This window comes from Mauremys mutica, chromosome 8, assembly GCF_020497125.1.
Source record: "Mauremys mutica isolate MM-2020 ecotype Southern chromosome 8, ASM2049712v1, whole genome shotgun sequence".
Classification (NCBI taxonomy): domain Eukaryota; kingdom Metazoa; phylum Chordata; order Testudines; family Geoemydidae; genus Mauremys; species Mauremys mutica.
This window is the reverse complement of record NC_059079.1, coordinates 30,160,569-30,177,318: the sequence shown is the minus strand read 5'-3', so window position 1 is coordinate 30,177,318 and position 16,750 is coordinate 30,160,569. Positions and strand designations below refer to the sequence as shown.

The 16,750-nt window shown below is 42.2% G+C and overlaps 1 protein-coding gene and 1 long non-coding RNA gene across 3 annotated transcripts in view; one reads left to right on the top strand and one right to left on the bottom strand.

Moving 5' to 3' along the window:
- The window catches only part of LOC123376061, a 189,139-nt gene that overhangs the window by 112,165 nt on the left and 60,224 nt on the right, over nt 1–16,750 (top strand). The window lies entirely within an intron of this gene.
- The window catches only part of LOC123376055 (calcium-activated chloride channel regulator 1-like), a 37,474-nt gene that overhangs the window by 10,362 nt on the left and 10,362 nt on the right, over nt 1–16,750 (bottom strand). The window contains exons 6-12 of the mRNA XM_045027709.1: nt 14,852–15,079; nt 9,969–10,193; nt 8,895–9,072; nt 6,831–6,937; nt 2,423–2,653; nt 1,592–1,862; nt 1,160–1,324 (exon numbers count right to left, since the gene is read on the bottom strand). Of these exons, the coding sequence (XP_044883644.1) occupies nt 1,160–1,324; nt 1,592–1,862; nt 2,423–2,653; nt 6,831–6,937; nt 8,895–9,072; nt 9,969–10,193; nt 14,852–15,079 (1,405 nt within the window). The remainder of the gene's footprint in view (nt 1–1,159; nt 1,325–1,591; nt 1,863–2,422; nt 2,654–6,830; nt 6,938–8,894; nt 9,073–9,968; nt 10,194–14,851; nt 15,080–16,750) is intronic.

The following is a 16,750-nucleotide window of genomic DNA, read 5'->3' as shown; positions in this document are numbered from 1 at the left end:
CTAATATCTCAAATTTGGAGTGTGGTTCTTACTCAGTAGAGCTGCCAACCCAGAGTCAGATCTGCTGGCTCAAATGGCAAAAAATAAGTTACTATTTTCCCCCTGCAAACAAACCGTTGTTAACCAAGTTCCATTTGCAGAGCAAACTCGGTAACTAATGCCTTCAAATTATGCCCCCAGTTACATTTGTGCAATCCCACTAAAGGCCAGAGGGTTGCATAGATATACTGAGCATGGCATTTGGCCTGCAGACCCGGGTGACAATGCAGAAGCCAGAAAGAACACAACTTGATTGTCAGATCTTAGGCTGAGTCTGTTGCTAATCTGTAACTAGAGCAAATTTGTTCTGGAGTGTTTGAGAAAACAAGTGTAGAATTTGACAATACTATTTTTATAAAGTCACTTTTCAGAATAAAACTATATTTTAATGATGAAATAACTGTTTTCATTGCACTTGATGATTTTGGGCCTTTAGATCAAAAGAGAAATGCAAAAATAATGAAAAAATGAAAGATGAAAAAATATACTAAATTACAACACACTCGTAACAGACTCATTTTAAAAGAAGCATTAACTGAAGCTCCATTGATTGAGAAGGCTTAAGCAGCAAGATCTTAATAGCAATATCCATACTTGTGGTGTCTGGAACTGAGAATCTTTAACTCACACAGGCCTAATGGAAAGAGTCCTGAAAAATATGTCCAGAAAGCCCAACAGAAGAACAGAAAAATTCTCATGTGGAGGCATTAAATGGATAACTTTAAAATTTCATAACTTTGAAACTGATTCCCTGAAACCTCATTTTTAAGTCTCAGTGAAACATACAAATTTAAAATTTCCACCTTCAGCTGTTTTTTAATATGATTTTCAGTTCCAGGATCTTTGGCAACTCCCATGTGTTCCAAAGAGCACTGAATTATTATAATATATATATTTTTATAAAATATGGTACTATACCCAGTGCTCATATATAGCAAAAATACTGTGGTTCCAGCTACTGTTTTCTAAAATTATAACTAATAGTGGAAAAGTTACATGTAACAAATGTTAAGGTTAAAAAGCTTTTTGTGAAGCTAAATGATCTCCCCTTCACCCATATTTTTACACATGCACACAGAGAGAGAGAGAGAGTATTTTCTATTTCATGAATGTTCCTTACCATTTTCTATGTAGCCTGGAACATATAAGGCTCGGCTCCGCCTGTGGCTAAGTCTGACAGTCTGATTTCTCCCCTGGACACGCAATTTTAAGTTGTATCTACTGTTTCCCTTGAAAGATGTAAAGTACTTTGAATAGATTCCATCATTCTTGGTAATATCAGCACCTAGACATACAAATAGTAATAATTAACTATCCAAACAAGGTACCTTTGTTAAGCAAGGGTATTGCTTGACAAAAGCAGTGGGGGAGACCAGAGTTACCATCTCCCTCCACTTGCTACCTCTTGTTCTGTGCTTATGGCATAGGCATGACCGAACCCTTAGTGATAAGTTTGGAAGCAGCGTGTAGAGACATTCTAAAATACATACCACAAAATGGGGAGTGTATACATTTCTAGAAAAAAATGTAACGAAAGTAATAATCAGATTACCGGAACCATCATCAAGGAGTCTGAGCTCCACTGCAGATCCAGTCTCTTGTTCAACAGTGGCCATCACGGTTGCACCAAGAACAGGCGAAAATCCCTGACTAACTTCTGCATAAATCACCATTGGATTAGGGAAGGCGCTTGTATCCTTATTCATGTGGGCTTTCACAATCACTGGTGGGTCAGTCAAAGATGCTGGTCGAGAGGTTACTATCATTGATATGACTTGAGATTCTGTGTGGTTATTTTGAATCATATATAACCAATTCCCCACCTGCAAATCAAATATATGGACTATAAAAATATAATATAAGACTTCATTAGTCTAAGGGCAGCTTTGTGTTTCCCTTAGTTAATTATCATCTTAGTTCAGGGGAGATTTTCCAAGGCACAAAGGGCAATTAGGGTATTGCTACAGGACCACAGCTAAGGTAATTTGGGTACCTTACTTATGATTCTTCGTGCTCTCAAATGTTTGGTTTCTTTTAAATTTAACCTTATATCTGAATTTGCTCAGTTTCAGTGGTGGATGTTTGAGAATTATCACATTCTTGGAAGGACTGGAACCCGTATATTATAGATATGTACTCTCAACCTTAACTTCCCCTGAATTCAGTGTTTTGTCTGGCAGTCTGTATACTTGAGATGTGTATAGAGCATAATAAAAAATTAGGAAGAGCACAAATGACAGTTAGATACCCAAGTCAGTGGAGTTACACCAAGGAGAAAATTGGTTCATTAGGAATATGTGTTTATAACTTCTAAAAAAGGAGGGTGCATTTTAGTTTATGAAAATATTAACGTTTGGATAATAAAACAAAGTTTAGTCTTTACCTCTGCAGTGCCTGCTATATTCAATCGAGCTGTTCGGAGGTTTATATTACTAACTGTGAAGCTTGACGTTCTATATTCTTTTTCTTTGGGGTCCCACAGTAAAATGTCTGGTGGAGATGTGCTTCGATCCCATGTAACTACAAAGAAGGTGTCCTTTCCCACAGTGCTATCTACAGTCACTGTACCATGCATCCTCTGGTTGACTGTGACACTCTGAGCTGTACTTTCAAGCTATTAGACAATAAAATATGTTTTATGGCTAGTTAGCAAATAAACACTTAAAATACCAGTCATTTCAGAGTGGTTCATTTTCCTCTTAAAGGGGAGAACAAATCAATATTTTGCCTATTCAGAGGGCACCTTGACTGGCTGGTGGACAACTGGCCCACGTCTGGAAGAGGGGACAGAGGAGGATTAATGCTGGCACCACCCTGAGCAGGCCTCTGCTGTTCTGGGCAGAGCTCAGGGTTGTGCAAAGGAGGCAGGAGCCTCCTGCCACTGTGTCTCCACATATGGGGAACTAGCCGGAGGGCGAGGGCCATGTGGACTAGCCATTGAAGGGAGTGGAATGATGAAGCCCTGAGCAAATATAGTAACTAAGGGTCTCCTTCCACTGCTCTTTTTGGTCTATCCACCTAGCTATGAAATGACGTCTGTGCAGGAGACTAGTGCTACATTTCCTCTGCAGCTGTCAGCCTGTTTCCAGAAAGACCGCACAATGAGAGAGCCATACAACCACAGGTAGGGACAACAGAAAATCAATGAGAGAGACAGACAGAAAGTATAAAACACAGCAAGAAGATTTCCTTTACCAACATTGGTGTTGCACATGTGAGCTACCAGAATTTACGGATAAGCTACCAATATACGTTTTATAGTGCTCACTTCTCTTTTATGGATTAGAAAATCTACAATTAGAAAAGTATATTTTAATAAAATAACTTTCTGTTTAGAATAAAAATGGGAAACTAGATACTGAAACACTATTGCAAAGAGCATCCGGATGGACATTTGAAAGTCAGGTGTTCAGATGGTACTCTAGTGCTGAGATTGATATAAGTGCTTAGAAAGTAAGATCAATTGTTTTTTAACAGCAGCTGTCAATAGCCCAGAAAATAAAGAAACGTTTTGTTTTCTTTCTCCTGAAGAGATGTGATAGTGGGGCTACATAACAGGAAACCTAATAATAATGGGAGATTTCAGCTAACCCCATATTCACTGGGAATGTGTCACCTCAGGATGGGATGGAAATATAAAATTTCTAGATATCATTAATGATTTCTTTATGTAGCAGCTAGTCCAGGAACCCACAAAGGGAGAGACATGTCTTTAATTAGTCCTACATGGTTCTCAGGATCTGGTCCAAGAGGTGAATATAGCTGAACTGCCTGGCAGTAGCACCAATACTGTAATTAAATTTAACATTCTTGTAGGGGAGAAAATACCAAAGATACCCACCACAGCAGCATTTAACTTCAAATATGGGAACTAAACAAAAATGAGGAGGTTAAATGGAAATTAAAAGGAACAGTCAGAGGAGTGAAATGCCTTCAAATTGCATGCAAACTTTTAAAACCACTAAGATAGAGGCTCAAAAGATGTGTATACCTCAAATAGAAAAAATGCTGTTAGTTTTTGTCTCTCTTGCTAGCTGCTCTTCACACTCGTTTTTGGCCTTCCTAATTATACTACTTCACTTCATTTGCAAGAGTTTGTTGCGTTCTATTTTCCTCTGTAGGATTTGACTTCAAATTTTTAAAACATGTCTTTTTGTTTCTAACCACATCTGTTTCCTCTGCTGTTTAGTCATGATGGCACTGTTTAGGTCCTCTTCCTGTTTTGTTTGAGTACATCAGAAGCAGGAAGCCTGCCAAACAATCAGTGAGGCCATTGGATGATCAAAGTGCTAAAGGAGCACTCAAGGAAAACAAGACCTTTGTGGAGAAGATAAATGAATTATTTGCATCAATCTTCACTGCAGAGGATGTAAGGGAGGTTCCCACACCCGAGCCATTCTATCCCAGACTGAGGTGCTAGTGTAGGAGTTTTTGGAACAAATAGATATATTAAACAGTAATAAGTCACCAGGACCAGATCGTATTCACCCAAGAGTTCTTAAGGAACTCAAAAATGAAATTGCAGAACTACTAACTGTGGTATGTAACCTATTGCTTAAATCAGCCTCTGTACCATATGACTGGTGGATAGCTAATGTAATGCTAAGTTTTTTAAAAAGCTTCAGAGGCGATCCTGGCAATTACAGGGCAGTAAGCCTAACTCCAGTACCAGGCAAATTGGTTGAAACTAGTAAAGATCAGAATTATTGGACTAATAGATGAATGTGATATGTTGGGCAAGAGTCAATATGGCTTCTGTAAAGGGGAATCATGTCTTACCAATCTACTGTATTAGTATTCTTTTAGGAGGTCAACAAATGTGGACAAGAGTGATCCAGTGCCCATACTGTATGAGGACTTTCAGAAAGCCTTAGACAAGGTCCTTCACCAAAGACTCTTAAGCAAAGTAAGCAGTGATGGGATAAGAAGGAAGCTCCTCTCCTGGATCAGAAATTGGTTAAAGGACAGGAAACAAAGGGTAGGAATAAATAGTGAGTTTTCAGAATGGAGAGAGGTAAATAGCAGGATTCCCCAGGGATCTGTACTAGACTAGTGCTATTCAACTTATTCATAAGTGATCTGGAAAAGGGGGCAAAACAGGGAGGTGGCAAAATTTGCAGATGCTACAAAATACTTGACTGCAAAAGTTATAAAGCTGACTGCAAAGAGTTACAAAGGGATCTCACAAAACTGAGTGATTGGGCAATAAAATGGCAGATGAAATTCAGTGCTGATAAATGCAAAGTAATGCACATTGGAAAACATAACCCCGACTATACATACAAAATGATGGGGGTCTAAATTAGCTGTTACCACTCAAGAAAGAGATCTTGGAATCATTGTGAATAGTTCTCTGAAAACATCCACTCAACGTGCAGCAGCAGTCAAAAAACAAACAGAATGTTAGGAACCACTAGGAAAGGGATAGATAATAAGAAAGTAAATATCATAATGCTGCTATATAAACCCATGACATGCCCACACCTTGGGTACTGTGTGAAGTTCTAGTAGTCCCATCTCAAAAAATGAGACATTAGAATTGGAAAAAGTACAGAGAAAGGGGAAAAAATGATTAGGTGTATGGAACAGCTTCCATATGAGACGAGAATAAAAAGATGTTGACTGTTCAGTTTAGAAAAGAAATGACTATGAGGTGATACGATAGAAGTAAATAAAATCACGAATGTTGTGGAGAAAGTGAATAAGGAAGTGTTAGTTACCTCTTCACATAAAACAAGAACCAGAGGTCACCCAATGAAATGAATAATCATCAGGTTTAATGCAAACATAAGGAAGTACTTCTTCACACAACATACAGTCAACCTGTGGAACTCTTTGCCAGGGGATGTTGCGAAGACCAAAATATAACTGGGATCTAGAAAGAATTAGATAAGTTCATGGAGGATAGGGCCATCAATGGCTACTTGCCAAGACAGTCAGGGATGCAGCTTCATGCTCTGAGTGTCCCTAAACCTCTGACTGCCAGAAGCTGGGACTGGAGGACAGGCGATGGATCAGTTGATAAATTGCCCTGTTCTATTCATTCCCTCTGAAGCATCTGGCACGGGCCACTGTTGGAAGACAGGTTATTGGGCTAGATTGGCCATACTGGGTCAGACTAATGGTCTTTCTTAAGTTCTTGTCAAGACAAGTATACAATTGCAGAGAAGCTAAGGAGTCCATGACCAAACCTATATTAGTTACTGTGCTTGATTCAGATAAAGTGCAAAACTGGGTCTGTAGCAGAGATTTAACAAAGTGAGGGATGAGTTAAGTTATAGATAGCACAACCCAAGAGCTGTTGTAGAAATAGGAGTACTACTAGTCTCAATTATTTTGAAGAAATCATTGCTCAGTTGAAGTAGATCATGAAAAGTGTCAGGAAAGCTGGGAATGAAAAACTTATCTAATGCGTAGAAGAGAAGCTGTTAAGATTCCTCATTATTGATAATGTTAGTATAATAACAAGATCACTTACTTACAACATTCTACACAGCAGTGACCACACATACTATGGTATTTCTGCCTACCTCTATCTGTATAAGTCCCTTTCCATTAGCTAATTGAGAGAAATTTTAATTTTCTTTGTTTCATTATCTGTTTCATTTTATTGTTAATAAGTGAGCACGCACACACACACAAATCCCACTGCCATTTCCAAATATCAGTTTATATTTTAAGATCAGTCACTGGCAGTGCAATAGTTAAGATTACAGACTACTAAAATTACTCTTAATTGACCAGTAACTGATTAATAATGTGAAAAAACAAACAAAATTTGAAACTCAGACCTGAATAGACTGTCCAAAAATATTTCCACTTCTGGATGAAATTCCACTGAATGCATCAGTTAGGCCATTGGAATCAACTATATCGGTGGCATACAACTTTAAGCCTCCTGAAATATGATTGTTAAAATAATCAGAATAGTCATTTACTGTAAAAAAATAGGTCTTCGTTATGTGCCTTATGCTAGTTTGGCTGCTGCTATAGAGCACAGTGTTAATGTGATAAATTAAATGTTGGTCCCTTATTGTCCTTTATTCATGGGGCAGTGCAGGGAGGACCTGCTGGGTGGTGGGGAATCAATTAATACAAACACCCAGAAAGTTCCTGCAGAAAGCAAGTCTGACCTGGGAAATGATCCCTTCTGTTCACATTTTAACTCCACCTAGCTTGGTCTGACTAAGAATTGTCACCTGTAGCACTTCATCAAGTACAGTGGTCACTCATTGGCTGTTCTTGGTAAGTCTGGACTCTGAGCCATGGACCTGTAAAGTGCAATTCCACTCTGAAAAAACCTCTGTAAAAATGACCTGGTGGAATTCCAAGATTATTCCTTCTCAGTGGCTCAGATCAAATCTGCTTAGTTTACAAATATAACTTTTGGGCCTCTTTTTCATTTGTTCTGAGCACCCATAATGCCAATGGGAACGTCTGGTGCTCAGTGTCTTTGAATATCTGGCCATTTATTTCAAACAGTGAGCCCTGCCCGCTGAGACTGGGCTCTGAAAGACCAGCTGGGTTCTTCCTGGCTCACACATCAACCACTTAACTCTAAAGATTCTGTGATCAAAACTTAGTGAACTATTCTGTTATAATCAGAGGTGAAAGTAAGCCGGTCTGGTCCAGTACGGCATACCGCCAAGTGCCGGTATGCCGTGCTGGACTGGACTGGCTTCTCCAGCAGTGATTTAAAGGGCCCAAGGCTCCAGCCACTGCGGGGAGCCCCGGGGCCTTTAAATCACCCCCGGAGCTCTGGCAGCCGGGCTTGGGCGGGGATTTAAAGGGCTCGGAGCTCCGGCTGCTGTGGAGAGCCCCAGACCCTTTAATTTGCCCCTGAGCCCTGGGGCTCCTAGGTGCCTCTGCAGCTGGTAGTTCCAGGGTGATTTAAAGCCCCATGGGCACCCAGCCACAGCCGGAACCCCAGGGACTTTGAATCTTGAAAGGCCCCACCTCTTTCAGTTGGGGCCACACCTCTCCTGGTTGAGGCCATGTTCCCGCTCAGGAGTCTGGCGTACCGGTAAGGCCTTTAAGTTATTTTCACCCCGGGTTATAATACACAAACCAGAACAGAATTCAGGTTGTTCTCTCACAGCCATGTTGGCTGTACAATGCTAACAAGAGTAAAAAGCAGTATGATCTTATTTAAGTCCCTGAAGCAAGCAGATGTGACTCTGAATACACAAAAGAGCATCTCTGTTGACTAAGAAGGTGCAATTTATACCTAGTCACTATTCAGAGTAAAGCTACATTATAAATCAATGCATGGAATTCCCATGGTAGTTGTCCTGTACTGCAGCATCACCCAGCACCCATCTGGCTTTCCTTAAAATGGCTGAAGTTAAAAGTAACAGTGCAGCTCCAACTCAAAGCAGAGGTGACTGAGCCTCCTACTTGCAAGTATAGAGACTGTGGTTGCTGACTCCTCAGCTAGAGCCCTCCAGCTGTGACTGTTTGTGAGTTGGTCTTTATTTAACTATTTAGGACACTAATAGGTTTGCATATCACTGCTGTGTAAACATCAGAAATAAAATGTTAATAATTTAAACACCGAGCTTATCTTTTTGTTTAGAGGAACATCCTCCACTAATATAATTATCAAACCTCGCTATTAAGCAGGGTGTTATCAGGATACAGTTTTTTGTTTTTTTAAAGCAAAGAACAGATAAAGATAAACAATTGCTCCCAATATTGTTGTGTTTATTCAGCTGAAAATAAACATTCTGTAAATACGACTGAAATTAGTTGACATTATTTTCTTTTCATATTACAAGTTGTAAACCACTCCAGTTTTACATTTAATGCTTAAGGTGTGCAAGCCAAAAATAGGATTAGTTTAGAAAGTTACTCACCTGTCATGTCTGAAAATTGTTCTAGTTCTGGAGCAGCACTTGGCCCCAAGGCAATGGTGTGAATGATCGATCCACTGTTTTTCACCTCCGTAAGGCAACTGCTCATACCCCTATCCTCTCCATCTGTCAGCAGTACAATTTCAGAACCATCGAGATTAGAGTATTTTTGTTTAATCACCTGAATTGAGAAGAAAATTTCAGGTATTAGCAATAGGACTTTATTGTAAATGTTAGCTGCTCTAACACAGGCAGTGTCTCCATCAAGAAAAATTCCTAAAGTGCAAGTGTAAGGCAAAATCCTTTCCTCACAAGTGTGAATTGTGCTGGTGTATGGGGCTGTGTCATGTGGCAAGAGTTGAATTGAAAGTGTCTGAATTACACTGCCTGTACTGGGCAGGATGGTTCAGGTGTCTAGCACACTCCTTACAGCATTCCAAGTAGTAGTAATGGGTGTCTGCCGGCCCCCACTCCAGGTCCTGCTGCCAATGACAGCATATGCACAGGGCATGTGGAAGCCTGTCCATGCCCATTCTGGAGAGTGACTTGAGAAATCATGTAGTATGAAGGTGCCATTTTACATAAACCCTTATCAGAATAAAACCATGCTTAAACCAATGTTAAAATAAACAAAATTGGATTTTCTATATGAGAAGTTATATGATTTAGATCCTCTGCACAATGCCTTGAGATTCCGGCAAAGCATTCTTGTAAGATTTTTTCAAAGCAATCTTAATTTTTTTGCTAGTAGAAACATAGCAGGGCCTTGTTAATTTCTTAGGCCCTGAACCTGCTCCTATTGAACTTACTTGATTGAGCTTCCTAAGTCTCTCACTGTAAAACAAATTTTCCAAACATTTAATTGTTCTTGTAGCTCTATTTTGAACCCCTTCCAGTTTCCCTAATATCCTCTTTGAAATGTGGACACCAGAACCAGAAACAGTATTCCAGTAGTGATCTCAGTACTGCTGTACATAGAGGTGATATCACCTTCCTACTCCTACTCACTATTCTCCTCCTAGTTCCATTTCATTATCACTGCATTCCAAGATACATTCCCCCCAAATTCTCCTTCACCTCAAATCCTTTGAGGACTCCTTCGCAGATGTTAGTTCCTCCGTCAGGTGTTGTAGGCAGGTATTTGGTAAGATTCTGGCGTACATCCACACTGACTATTTGTTGTAGATGACATGTAATTTGTGCTATAGAATGGAATGTGACAATTCCAACCCAGGAATCCATTTCGATAATCTGTAGCAGGAATAACTCTGCAGCTTGGGACAGACGTTTAATGCGATTATTCTGCAGGTGAAGAAAGGGACGTACTTAGAACTATCAAGGCTTTTCAAGAGAGATAGCAAAAAGCAAGAATACAGCAATTACTAATGTTGTTCAGTTTGTACTGATAAATGGGAATGTACCTGCCATAGAGTCAGGGCCAGCTCCAGACCCCATGCCTGCGGGAGGTCCAACGGAGCCGCGGGACCAGCACCTCCCACAGGCATGACTGCTTGGGGCGGCCAGATTCCTAGAGCCACCCCTGCATAGAGTAGATGAGAGATTTGAAGGGAAAATATGGAAAATTAGACAAATACCCAATATCTGGGTAACCCCAAACTACCTTACATATCATCCCCAGGCATATTCTTTCCAGAGCAGTGGAGATGTGTACTTTGTTCTGCTATCATGGAAGGGTATCTGCATATTGAAACATCATGGAGATATATAGCAGTGTCAACCAAACAGCTTTCTAATAATGTGATGATATTCCTCACAAATAAGGTTTTCTCTTTCACATAATTTGTTTAGGTAAATGGCTGCAGCTTCAGAGAACAGTATTCAACCTACCTATGCTTTAGGATAGCCCCTCTATTTCACAGGTTCCTGGCACTTTGAAAAGTTGGTAATTAGAGTGAAAGAGTTTATTTTAAATGTAAATATTTGAACAGATTTCTGAAAACCAGCTGATAAAGTTTACCGTTGGAAGCTTTCCTTTCTCTACAAAACTAGCTGTCATTATTCTTGATCTAGTTAAGGATTCTCTTTCTTTCCTATATTAAGATTAAGGGATGGGTTGATTTATATCTTTTACCTCTGGAAATCTAGTACTTGTTTGTCTCTCAATAGCTTTGGGTTGAATTTGATGCTAATGACAGTAAAATGCTCATAGTACTAGTCTACATAAGCTTTTCCAATCTGAAATCTCTCCAGAAGAAGGAATGCCAGCTGTATCAAAACATTTGGTTGTAAGATGGGGATGGATAATTATTAGAGAACACCACATTCATTTTCACTTGTGATCTAGAACTTGAAGTATTGGTGTAGTTACATCCTGTGCCAGTCTCAGTCCCTAGCTGGGTGATTTCATAGCATGTGTCATGCATGACAAACATTTATCACATCATAACTTCACTAGATAATTTGGGAAAATTGTCAATCTTTGTTGATCAGTCCCAGGAATGGACTTGTATGGTGTGGCATGGCAGGAATAAATTGTGTTGGCAGAGCAGTATAGGGGAAGCTTACGCAGGATATAACTGCCCTGGACCTGCTTTCAGACAGTGTTTAGTACTTTACTTTCAAGAGCACTGAATTCCATTCTGCTCAACTTTAGCTCATCACAAAATGCACCACGTATTTGAGATCCATATCTTTCTTTGTCACAAAGAAAATGAAATTATGATTTGGTATTGAGAAATACTGAATTACAAAACTGAAAGCATATAAAACATTATATAGTAACCTGTAGGCCACAGAAATACATCATATACCATTTTAAGCATCTTCCTGTACGTTTTCACTGAATTCATTATTGTGCGTTTGTGTCAAATATTTTAAGAGACACTCACAACCTGTTTAAGCTCCATAAATTATCTTTCTGAGAAAGAAGATGGATACCATACACCATCCTTTACCAATTCCGTACCATAAGCCTAAGATCAAAACTTCATCATTTGTCTCCTCAGTGGAGTTGTGTTGACTGTTGAACTGAAGACCTACAATATTTTAAAGAAAGCGATAGTAAAACCCTTATTTATACTATATAATTATATATATGGAGCACATGATAGTGTGATATAGCATGAACTAGGGATTCTAATGTTATTCCTTGATGATGAAATTTTGAGTAACTATATTCGGTATGATAGAAAAAAGCATTCTTGGAATGTTTTAGAGAGGTTTTAATATTTTTTATATTGGGACTCCTTTTTATCCATCCACTTGTAAAGCCAGCTGCCTTTGCTGTCGTTATTCAACTCACAGAGGGCTCATAAAGGTGTCTAAAAATTATGTATGTTTTTTTCCAGACATTAAGATGCCACAATTTTAAAGGCTCATATCACCTACTGCAGCCTCTGCAAGATCATTAAACTTGCATCTATGATATATTTTCTGTTTTGGGGAAGTACAGTGGTTCTGACATTCTGGATCTGAAACCTAAAAGAGGAGCACAAGTTATATTTTGTAAAGAAAAAGAGACCAAGTCTGGCATATCATTTTTAGGAATTTGATGAGTTTCCTTTTAGCAATCCCTAAATAGGTATAATGGGAGAAATAGTGGCCTCAATTTTTTCTTAAAGAATAAAGGATGATTACGGAAATATTGGCTAAAGAAAATACTGTAATATATATACACCCAGTAGCATAGCTAGTGGGGTGCAGGGGAAGCAGCTGCTTCCTCTCAGCACATTTTCAAAAAAGCCGCGCCGTAGGCGGGGTTACCATGGCGCCAGGGGCGGGGCCCACACTCCACTCTGAAGCTTGGCCTTCCCTGCTTCCCCCAGCTTGCTGCATACTTGGCCCCTGCTGATCAGCTGTGTCTCCCAGCAGGAGGGAGACAGCTGATTCCGTGACAGGGAGGAGAGGGGAAGAACTGAGCTCTAGCCAGTTGGACTCCTGCAGGCAGGCTTTGCTGGCTTCCCCTAGTGTGCTGCATAAACCGTGCCCCATCCCTGCCTCGCCAATTAGCTGTCTCCTGGCAGGAGGGAGGCAGACAGCTAATAAGTGAGGGAAGGGGGAAAGAACTGAGCTCCAAAAGCTGGGCTCCTGGGGAGGAGGAGAGGCTGGGGCCTTGGGGAAGAAGGGGGTCGGTTGGGGCATGCCCCTATAGGGGGCAGGGCACCCACCCACCTGTCAACTGTTTATGGGGCCCGTGTGGGCCCATGAGCCATCAGCTGTTCGGCGGGGGCAGTAGGGTAGCTGGTTTTTGGCCACCAGCCAATCAGTGAGGCAAACTGCTCCTGGAGCAAGGGGCTGAGCAGCTGAGAGACCCCACCTCCTTCTCCTACCTGCCTCTTGTGGCACTGTGGCAGGTGTGCTTTCTCTGGCTCTGCAGCAGCAGCTCCTAACCTCTCACCCAACTAAAGGCAGCCAGTAACAGCAGCTGGTAAGTGTATTTCAAAGGGGGTCTTTCTTGTGGTGAGGGTGGCTGGGGGGGAGACTGGAAACCCTCCAGGTGACTGTGAGAGCCAGCGCCTGGCTGCTGGTGGGATGACCGTCTGCATGGTGCGGGGCAGGAAGCTCAGCCAGAGGCATCTCCAAAAACATCCCCTGCACCTGGGCAGCTGGACCAGGACAGACATTGTTGGGGAGGGAGGCGCATCTCCTGGTCTCCTGTGGGGTGTGGTGTCCCTGCTTGCCCAGGCAGAGACACCTGCCTCTCAGAGACAGTGGCCATGTAATGTGCTTGGTTCCCCCTCCCTGGCATCTGGGTGACTGCCTCTTAGGGGGTGAGGGGTGGAAGGGAAGAGGCAATGGGGAAGGGATGGGGTGGGGGGGAGGAGAGGAAAACTGAGACTATCAGGGGAAATCTTCATAGCAGTACAATCTCTGCCTTGGGGGTGTGGATGGAATTGTCTCCCAAGGGAAGGCTGGAACAAACTATCTGCTGTTGTAGTATGTTTAGTTTAGCCCATGTGCTTTGGCAAACACAAGTCCAGGCACCATGTTGGGGGGCAGGGAGAAGTAGCCTGATTTTCCCTCTCCTGTCGGGATGGTGGTCACACTGTGCTGTTCATGTGACTCTTGCATTCTTGCTGGGTTGGTGTAGCCCTGTTGTTCCCAGGAAATTAGAGCCACAAGGTGGGTGAGGTAATATCTTTTATTGGAGCAACTTTTGTTGGTGAGAGAGAGAGAGACAAGCTTTGGAGCTTTCATGGAGATCTTTCTTCTTCCTGAACAAGAGTTCTGTGAAAGCTCAAAAGCTTGTCTCTCTCACCAACAGAAGCTGGCCCAATAAAATATATTACCTCATCCACCTTGATATATATTCCCCCCTCACCCAGCTTTCCAGGAGTGATGACATGGGAAGTGCTCTGACTGGTCCTGACTTCTCTGTATCAGCCCCTCTAGCTTGCACTGCAGCCCAGTACCTGGGGGCTGGGTGCCTGCAGCGCTGTGACTCTGTGAGATCAGGGACTCACAGACCCAGCTGGGAGGGGAAGGGCACTCCTCCTCGGCCTCTCTCTTGCTGCCTCCTTTTCCCAAGTGCCTCATGATGCACAGAGCCAGCGTGGCTAGGTGCTGCATTGGAGAGTCTCCCAGTGCAGCCCCTCACCCCCTCTCCTCCATGCAACCCCCCAACAGACCCCGCCCACCTCTGTCCGATTGTGTCTCTTATGAGGAGGACTGTGCCCCCCGCCCCCTCCCCGGCTCCTGTGTGCTGCCTGCGTCCAGGGGCCACAGATTGCAGAGCAGCCCCCTCAGGAGAGATGAGAGGGGCTGTCCCACCGGGTGCGTGTGCAGCCCCTGGAGCACTGCTTTGTCCCGTTATATCCGAATTCGTGTTATATTGGGTCACGTGGGTCACGTTATATCGAGGTAGAGGTGTTATTTGATATGTCGGGTGGCGCCTTTTTTATGTGTTCGCTCCCCCTGATGTTAGAACCTGGCTACGCCACTGTATACACCACATTGTTTTATAACTGCTAAAAAAAAAGAACTTATATGTTTATTCTTACCCAATCCATGCTCCCAGAAACATCAAGTACTAGACAGACTACTCTGTCTTTGGTCTGCAGCAATGAGAAGGAGGTCTCAAATGGAGGACTTGCGCTATTTATTGGAGAGGAGTTACTGAAGTCAGGAGAATTCATAATTACTTCCCAGGTGCTTTTGTAGTTGCACATTTTGTTCTGCATATTTGTAGCCTTTTCATTATGAGTACTTTGATCACAGAACTCAACCACCTAAAAGAAGCCAATTGGAAGAGAAGAATGATTACTGAAAAGCAAGTGAACACATGTAGTAGCAAATCACAGTCTACTATATTTCCATTGCTCACCACAACCACAAATACAGAAATTCTTTGCCTGCTCTAAAGGCTATAGAGAATAAAATCCTTCTATGTCCTGGACCTTGGAAGAAGTCATCAAAGAAGAGTGTTCCCAAAGAATCTGTCTCAAGGGTTACACAGGTATGTCCACACTGCAATGAGAGGTATGACTGGAGCTCAGGCGGGCGTACACATGCTATCTTTAATCCAGCTAGTTTGTCTATAGATAGAAGTAAAGATGTGGCAGCCTGGGCTGTACAAACCCACCCCAAACCCTGGATATATACTCCACATTGCTAGCCTGCACCAGTGTCCATGTCACCATGTCTTTGTTGCTATTTTTAGCCTCGCTAGCTAGATTAAAGCTAGCACCAATATGTGTACCTGAACTTCCGTCATACCTCTGAGTGCAGTGTAGACATACCTGTATTTAATCAGTGTTGTAAGGATGCCCTGGCAATGCAGATATCATCAGTAAAGTTCACAGTTATGTAGTTACTATGGAGTCTCAGTGAATTGACACATAAGGCTCTAACTCATCTGGGACACAACATACTCTGCCAGGGGAAAATCATGCAGAAGGGGGAAAAGTTTTCAAAACAAAAACCCTCTGATCGTCCTAGCTGGCAGAGGATAAATAGCTCACTGTGTCTGTGCCCCCTTGCTACTCCCAGCAGGGCAGAATTTAGCCCATAGAATATTTTCAAAGCTCCAGAAGTAAGGTGTGGAGTACCTCTGTCAGATTGCTGAGCACACTCAATATCCATACATTTTAGTGGGAGTTTAGCACATCACAGGATTAGACTATCACAAAGGAATAAACCTTCTCAATGTTGTAACAGAAAATGTCCCAGCTGGGTAACTTTGTTATCTGACCCAAACGGGAGCAAAAGTTACCACAACGTCAGGGTATTTCCATACACCTCTGATGGGACAGATAGGCCCCACACTGGCAATAAAAGGGTTAATGAGAACTTATGGACCCAGTTGGCCCCATCCCACTACACCAACAGCAAATGTCAGGCATGGAGAGAGGAGCTAAAGGAAACTTAGTTAAACTCAGGGCTGCCCAGGAAGAAGAGCAGAACTCTGCTTCTCCAGAGAGAAGCCTGGTTGCAGATCAGAGTCTGAGCCAGCTTGCTGGCCTGACAAGCTCCTGCTAGAAGGGACAACCAGCTCCTGGGGGATCAGCAGAAGCAAGAACTGTTTGGAGACAAGCCTTGAACTGAAAGGCTGCGTCCCACATAAGTTTCATTGGACAACTCTGTTTTGAGTTGTGTTTTTTGTTGTTGTTTGTTTTTCCTGATTCCTTTGGAAGGGGTAGGACTCAATTGACCCTTGGCCAGAGGGCAAAAGCAATGCTACTTTGGACCCCGTAGACATAGCAACATATCAGCAGAGACCTGCAGCTAGATGAATCATACCCTGAAGGGCCACAAAGGGGCACTCCAGAGGCAGCCCATGCAGAACAAACTTGGGGGCAAATGCAGGCACAGATCTAGCACTAAGGGAAGGGAAGAGGTCAGGACATTTTTTTAAAAAAATCAACACTCTTGGAAGATACTCCCCAGCAATATGCACATAG